The 8,001-nt window shown below is 33.6% G+C and overlaps 1 protein-coding gene across 14 annotated transcripts; it reads right to left on the minus strand.

Annotated features, from left to right (window-relative positions):
• Nucleotides 1-257: 257 nt before the first annotated feature.
• LOC141701129 (putative pentatricopeptide repeat-containing protein At5g08490) lies at nt 258-7,475 on the minus strand. 14 transcript variants are annotated; one of them, XM_074504776.1, is made up of 7 exons: nt 7,217-7,454; nt 5,940-6,143; nt 5,697-5,780; nt 4,643-4,840; nt 1,382-4,552; nt 734-898; nt 258-659 (listed from the first exon to the last, which is right to left on the minus strand). In XM_074504776.1, exons 4-5 carry the CDS (start codon nt 4,833-4,835, stop codon nt 2,292-2,294), a joined length of 2,454 nt encoding a protein of 817 aa, XP_074360877.1. In that variant the 5' UTR covers nt 4,836-4,840; nt 5,697-5,780; nt 5,940-6,143; nt 7,217-7,454; the 3' UTR covers nt 258-659; nt 734-898; nt 1,382-2,291. The 14 variants fall into 14 exon arrangements, with proteins under 14 accessions (XP_074360877.1, XP_074360880.1, XP_074360873.1 ...); XM_074504779.1 differs by having other exon boundaries at nt 4,643-4,804; nt 7,217-7,453; XM_074504772.1 differs by lacking the exons at nt 5,697-5,780; nt 5,940-6,143 and having other exon boundaries at nt 1,382-1,440; nt 1,941-4,552; nt 7,217-7,475.
• Between the last annotated feature and the right edge of the window lie 526 nt (nt 7,476-8,001).

Below are 8,001 nucleotides of genomic sequence, written 5' to 3' on the forward strand. Positions count from 1 at the left end.
AAAATTTTAAATTAATTTTTTAAAATACAAGCGTGGACCCTAATTTAACAAATTTTAAAACTTTAGGGTTCAACAATTCCCCGTTTGGGTCTTAGGAATGTTTAGAAAATAAATAAATTAATTAAGTCCTAGACCCTAGAGTTTAGGGCTACTAAACCCTGGAAATCAAATTCTAATTATTAACTGTGTTTAATATTTTAAGATTCATTGATTCTTAGTTTGAATTTTAAAAATATTAAAATATTTCTATATATGAATAAAATACGAACAAAACACCTCTTATAATTACGTTTTCAGCTTAAAAACAAAATAATATAACATTTTGCATAAACAAAACAGTTTTAAAAAAGTGCAAAACTCATGTTGAATTATAGTTGATGTACAAAACAAGAATTCAAGTACCGTTTTGCCTTTTTTAAAAAAATGGCTAAAAACGAAAGACGAAGTTGATATTTTCTACCAAAACTCACTTTGAAGTTAGTTGCGTTTTCATATTCTGAAAAAACTAAAAAAAGAAGAAATGGAAGACGCATTCGCATTTTTGTCAAAAAATTAACGGCAACCGATTCTCGGTTTTGGAGTGACATTTGGAGTTATGCTTTCCCAAAATGACATTGACGGTTATTCTCACATTTGAGACCAACACCCAACTAAAAATCCTACAAAAATCAAGACAAAAATGGATTGAGTTTTCGGAAACAGCGAGAATAATTAAAATATATTCATTACATACCTGGGGCAATGTTCTCATAATGGTGGTTCTCAACAAGTAAGTTGTTTCTAAGAGCACTAGAAATACTTGATTCTTTATATCCCAATAGTCTCTTAAGTCTTAACAATCTTTAAGATATAGAATGCCAGAACGTAAACTTGCAAGAAAGTCTGTCATAGTGAGTGCCTACAAATTATCAAACAAGATTGAGGAAAAAACAGAAAACATCAGTTAAATGAACTTTAATATGGATCATGCATTCCATATTCACTGACAAATATAATAACATGCAAATTGCAAAATAACTTCTCTTCCAAAGTATCTATTTGGTGACTTCCATCTTTCACATCAAGGGGCTATTATCACAAGCATCAAGGGGCTATTATCACAAACATATATAAACATAAAACTCTCTGCTTATAAAGATGGAAAAAGGCTTCTAAGTTAAAGGGAATGAGAGACAGTGAATCTAGGATAGATCAATTTAATGTGTTACCAACTCCTCTGAATCATGAATCCATTAAATGTTTAACATGCATTATCGGAAACTAATTTTGCCAAAGCCACAAGTTCAACAATCAAGTGTGAAGTGTCAACACTATACTCAATCAGAGCAGAAAATAAAGGGCAATACTGGCATTATCAAATAAAGAATAAATATAAATTTACCTTAATGCTATCCATGTCAAAAGTAAGATTCTTTTCGTTACCAACTCCTGAAAGCATATCTGCAAACGGCCAATAATAATTCTTCTATAGATCCAATCCACTTTCCAAACCAATCATGTAATGTTATAATCACATTCTCCAACTCAGGAACTTCAAACACGATGGATAGGATATTAAGACACGTGAAATTGCAGAGTTTTGGTGCCAAAACCTTATGTACCATCACTAGAATCATAACAGTGGACCTTGATATACAGGCTCTGGACAAAATATTTAATGATGTCATTCCATGTCCGACCTTGTTAAAGAAATTGCGAGACTTCTTAGACTGACAAGTGTAAACAAGATGTCACTCATACAAATGGGAAATTCTACATCATCTAGTTCTAGACCTGATAAAGCGGAGATGTTCCAAATTCTTTGGGGCAATTTTTTACACCAAGCCAGATGGAGAGTTCTTAAATGAGGCAAAATCAAAGAGAAAAATGATTTTGACAGATCCCAATCATTAAGACAGAATTCTTAAGGCAGGCAAACAAGTCAAACATGATTCAGGTACCTTATAATGTACATCCAAATGAAACTTTGAACACCGGAGGAGGGCACTTTAAATGGAAGTTGTTAAGCGGAGAAATCCCAATGATCTGATCATGCAAATTCTTTAAGTTTGACAGGCAAAGTGAGTATCTTTAACGAGTTTTGAACACCGGAGGTGGGCACTTCAAATGGAAAGTTGTTAAAGCGGAGAAATCCCAATGATCTGATCATGCAAATTCTTTAAGTTTGACAGGAAAAGTGAGTATCTTTAACGAGCTAGAGTACAAGGAGTGTATTCCTCTGTATATTCTTTTGCAGAAAAGTTCATGCTTTACCATCAAACCATACTCACATATTTTTCAAGCAGGATAACTTAAAACTTGAATCTCTCTCTGATTTGTGTATCCAAATTGAACAATGTGCTATAAATACTATTCCTAAATGGGTGAGAGCAATCTCCAGCTATAAATACATTATTTTTTCCTTCCACTTCAATCCAACTGCTTCCAGCAGACTTCTTTAATTCTCTCGCCTTCATTAACTTCCTCGTCTCCAGCACGCCATCCCATCTACCATTTGCAGCATATAAGTTTGACATCACAACATAGTTACCGATATTGTTAGCTTCCATCGCAAAAAGACGGTCCACCACATTACATCCTATTTCCACTTGATGGTGATTTCTGCAAGCACCCAATAATGCTCCCCATATATTAGCATTGGCTTCAACTGGCATTCTAGTCACAAAAGAATATGCATCTTTTACTCGACCTGCTCGAGCAAGGAGATCCACCACACACCCATACTGCTCCATTGTAGGTTCAAGCCTATGCAGTTTTTCTATTGAATCAAATATTTTGAACCCTTCATTCATAAGGCCAGCATGGCTGCAAGCAGATAATATTGTGGTTATAATAACATGATCTGGCTTTATCCCCAACTCGAGCATGTTAGAGTACACTCCTAAAGCTTCGGATCCCATACCGTGCATGGCATATCCTCCAACCATAGCAGTAAACATAACTAGGTCTTTCTTCGAAGCAGACTTGAAAAGATTATATGCACTTCTTATATTTCCACATTTTGAATATAAATCTATAAGAGTACCCAGCAAGTGAGCATCATCAAAACAAGCACGGACAACATATCCATGGCACTGCTTTAAGAGGTGAATTGATGCAATTTGAGAACAAACAGGAAGGATGCTCATAACAGATAAGGCATCAGGCTTCAATCCACTATTTTGTAATTCGAGAAACAGGGAGAGCGCTTTACTATGATGATCATTTTCAGCATAAACTCTGACCATCAGATTCCAGGTGGTCAGATCCCTTTCAGACATAGTTCTAAATATCATGTGTGCATTGTCATGTGAACCACAATTCACGTATCCTGAGATCATTGAATTGCACGTGACCACATTCCGGTTCTCAGATAACATTTCAAACATACTTGACGCATACAGCATATTACCACATTTACCATATGCATCAATCAGTACATTCCTAAGATTAAGTTGTGTGTTACCTAGCAATATATAAGCTTTGATTGAATAACCATGAGCTTCCTTAACTTTATCCACTCTAAAAAGAGCAGCATAAAGCTGAACTGTACTTGTTATAGTGATAGAATCTGGCGTTATCCCTTCCCTAAACATCCATTTAAAGACGTTTACAAACTCAGTTTCAAGTCCACTTTCTGCAAAGGCGTCAAGCATGGCATTCCAAGATATCAAGTCTCTCTTACTGATCGATATAAATATCCTATATGCTGCTTTAATATCATTACATTTTGCGTAAAAGGAAATTAGGGCATTTCCAACTGCTGTATCCTCTACCAGGCCAGGATGCCGTGCAATATAACCATGAATCTGCTTCCCTACTTTCATGTTGCATAAATGGGAACAAGCAGGAAGAATGCTAACTAGAGTTACATGATCAGGTTTTAATGCAGCAACAGACGTGAAATCATGAAACAACTCGAGTGCTTTCAGTGACTCTCCATTTGATGAATATCCAGCAATGAGTGAATTCCATGAGACTAAATCTCTTAATTTCATTCTTGCAAAAAGGCAGTCCGATTTATTCATTTGTCCAGTTCTCGAGTAGAAACCCATCAAAGCATTAGTTACAGAAATATTATCCATTAGTTCTGGCCGATGTAATACATAACTGTGGATCTCTTTTCCGAAACGATGAGCAGCATTCTCTTCTAAACCAGCACAAACAGGAAGAATATTGGCAATAGTTGCATAATTTGGTACAGCAGACTCTTTTAGCATCCAGCAGAAAAGTTTAAATGCCTCTCCTGTGAATTTGTTTTCTGCAAACCCTGAAATCATAGCATTCCATGAAACAACATCTTTTTCAGTGATAATATGAAACATGTCAATTGCATCATCACAGATAAGACCAGATTTTGCATACATAGAGACCAGCGAATTTCCTACCAGGGTATCTGATTCTAATCCATTTTTTATCGCATAAGAATGTACACTCCTCCCTGCACCCAGAGCTCTTGCACGAGCACAAACAGGAAGAATGATAGCAATAGTGACAGGGATAGGTTTAAGGTCCTCAGCAGTATGCATTTTGAAAAATAATCTCATCACCTCACTGTCATGAATCCGGGACCCTGAAAACCCAGATAAAACAATGTTCCAGGTCACTGCATCATTGATTTTATTTTGCCTGAACAGTTTTACGCAGTCATCAAAAACATTACATTTAGCATACATGTTAAGAAGCGCCTTGCGGACAAAGTGGCAGGAAATATGACCTAGCTTAACAACCTGACTGTGAAGGCTTTTCCCTAATTTAATGTCTGAAATAGCAGCGCATGACTTGAGCATGGTGGAAACAACATGATGTTCTGTATTATACCCGGCTGAAAATCGTAGGGAGAAACCATCATTCATAGTGCCTAAAATCGATGTCACCCGTTGATAAAGTTATTCTCTATATTAGCGTGTACCATATATACCAAGTTAAACATAATATGCGAAACAATGAATTATGTGGAATAACATCATTTACAAAAAAACATGATTCATGAGGACGCAACAGCAGTCTCTACAACAAATCGGTTTTAGTATGGAAGAGTTCATTCACATATTAAAGTAGAACAGAAAATAGCGGATTGTTGCATACAAATTAAGCTGAGAAACAAATAGGGTGTATTATGTATGTATTAAAAAAACCAAGTATAAAGGATGAGACCAGAAGCCAGTTAGAAATATTTAAACACGTAGCCTTCCGATCTAGTAGAAAATAGTAGAATGATAGAAGGACAAAACTAGGAGGCCTTTGAATCATGAGATTTTAATTAGGATAATGGGAATGGAAATGAGATTCTAATCCGTTTTTGTGTCAAAATCTCACTCCAATTAACCAGGTTATAAAATCCTATTATCGAACAATAGCAAAAACTAAAGGTTCGTTATATATTCATCAAGTTATATCATAATAACTGGTCAAACAAAATTCGATCATTCCAACAGGAGCTTATAGACTTTCAGTCCAAATTCGACTTTGCTGTCTAAGTCGATTGCTAGGAGATATACTTCAGGGGAATCAGTGTTCAAAATTAGAACATGAATATATTTGTTGTTTAAACATGAAAATTACACTACACAGTACACACAAGCACAAAGCTACTGTGATCAATAATTTCAATTAATATAGTTAATATTTATACATATTCGTATAAAGCTACTAATTATGACGAATAATTGAGCAAAAAAGTGAAGCAACTGCTGTAATTGAGTAGAAATTGGTACCTGTAGAATATATCGATTAGGAACTTAATTTTCCGATCAAGCCGCCGGCGAAGCAATTGCTTACATTTGGGGGGTCAAAATGGGCTGAGTTGGGAAAAAATTAAAAGGTTTTTGGAAAAATAATATTATTACACTAAGTATGTTACTCCTAATAATTACATTTGGGGGGTCACTATGCAGAATTCCATTACGTACAACTTGCATGTCTACCAGGAGTTTGCCCATAATTACGGAATACCATACCTTGCACACACATTTACATCTCAAAAGATACTTTGCTTCCAACCAGCTTAAGATCTCGGCCAATATTTCTTCAGGAAAAAAAACATTTCTTCTTTATCCAAGAACTACGTTTGCGTCATCTATATTTGGGCCACGTCATTTCCCTCTACAATATTTCTCCGCCTGCTTATTTTCCCTCTAGGGTACACCTTCCCGCTAGAACATCTGGGCTTCATCAAATATATATAATTAAGGTTTGGGATTTTAGAATTGAGTGGAGTTTTACAAAAAATTACATTTATATATATATAATAATTACATTTAATATATATATATATATAATTACTAATTTAATTTTATATTTTAACTTTATGTAATATTAATTGTAAAAATTTAATATCAAAAAGCTGTAAAAAAATCATGTTAACCAATTTTATTAATTACTTATATTATTTTTTATTGTACATTTTTATATAAAAAAATATTAAAAATTACTTGGATAAAAAATTAGTTAAATATTTTATAATATATAAAAGTAATGTTTGTTAACTAATTTTTTTCATGATTTAAATATTATAATAACATCAGTAAATATTTTTATTTTATACATATATATATATATTATTTCCACTTATATTTAAGTTAAAAAAATATTTTTTATTAAAAATTTCTTTTCAACCCTTTTTGATAAAACATAACTATTAAAATTTGAAAATAACAATAAAAACTGTTTTTTGAATATAGCTAATCATTATAACTAATATCACTAAAGCAGAATTTCTTACAGGTTCATCAATTTTTACATAATATCTATTTTCTACTAATATAGCTAATGAATATAGCTACTCCCGTCGGAGATGCTCTTAGTTATGGAGTTTAAAAAACTCACCTGTTAGTAAAATAACAATTAAGAAGATCAACACCACAAACAGTGGGTAAACATGCACTTAATGTTAAAAATTAGGTCTTTTCAGAAATTATAGTAAGAAAAAAAAAAGGAATGATATGCAATAGTCAGTACAGCCTTTCCCAAACATGATTGAGCATTCTTTAAATCAAGAACCAAAAGAGCAAGTGCAGTTTTTCTTTAGGCTGAGAGCAGGTGTATTTGAATCTGCAGTCCAAATTAGCAATTTAGAGGGAGGGAGGGAGAGAGAGAGAGAGAGGCGATTAACTCACTAGCGGAAACAAATTAACAGAGTGAATACCACAAGCAACAAACTTTTCTCTATACACATAGTGTAAACATCAAAGAATAACTAAGATGGGGACTGATATGTAGATAGAAAGAAGAATACCTAAAACTAAGTCTGACCAAAATGGAGATTGAAGATGGAGACCGGGGGCACGCAGCTTCTTAATTAGCTTCTTAATTTTGAAGATATGGAGTGAAGATGGAGATGTCATCGAAAATTAGAAGAGATTTGGGAAGATGGCGTTTGATTGGAAATTACAAAATTAGGACTTGCACCTTGTCCCTGGGAAGAGGAGTGTAAAACTGGCCACTCATCACGTAAACAACTTCGTGAATATTTTTTATATATTTCTTTTTTAATTAATCTTATGCGGCAGTTGTCAAGGCACGGGCGTATACAACTGTTTAAGAGACATACTTCAACTACGGTAAACTTACATCATACTATACTATGGTTCTAACAAATCGGCACTAATTACTTTAATTACATATTAGGGATTAATCGATAAATTGGAAATTAATTGAAAAGATTAATCGGAATAAAAATTAGATATATTTTAATATTTTAATAATATTTAATATATTTACCTTATTTATTAAGAAATATTGAGTTTGAGACATTAAAAGGAGCGCAAAATGAGAAATAGAAGGGGCTTACGACAATGAATCCATGAACGGGACTTTTTACCGTAAGTCCCATGTGAAGAAGGCTATGGGCTGAGGTATTATTGTTGGGGTTAAACCCAATAGATAGTATGGTCTTGCTAATAGAAAACATAATTGAATTGGGTAATAATTGTATGGGTAGACAATTATTATCATAATTGAGTTGGGTAATAATTGTATGTGTTGACAATTATTATTATAATGGGAATGGGTAATAATTGT

The sequence above is a fragment of the Apium graveolens genome, unplaced genomic scaffold (assembly GCF_009905375.1).
Source record: "Apium graveolens cultivar Ventura unplaced genomic scaffold, ASM990537v1 ctg3388, whole genome shotgun sequence".
Classification (NCBI taxonomy): Eukaryota; Viridiplantae; Streptophyta; class Magnoliopsida; order Apiales; family Apiaceae; genus Apium; species Apium graveolens.

What these genes read in the sequence shown, in the direction of transcription:
- LOC141701129 (XM_074504772.1), bottom strand. Translation starts at nt 7,325, where the DNA reads ATGACATCTCCATCTTCACTCCATATCTTCAAAATTAAGAAGCTAATT. An exon ending in TTGGTCAGACTTAGTTTTAG is followed by an intron (nt 4,841 to 7,216) that starts GTATTCTTCTTT and finishes CATCGATTTTAG; the next exon opens with GCACTATGAATGATGGTTTC. An exon ending in TCTTAACATGTATGCTAAAT is followed by an intron (nt 4,553 to 4,642) that starts GTAATGTTTTTG and finishes CTGGGTTTTCAG; the next exon opens with GGTCCCGGATTCATGACAGT.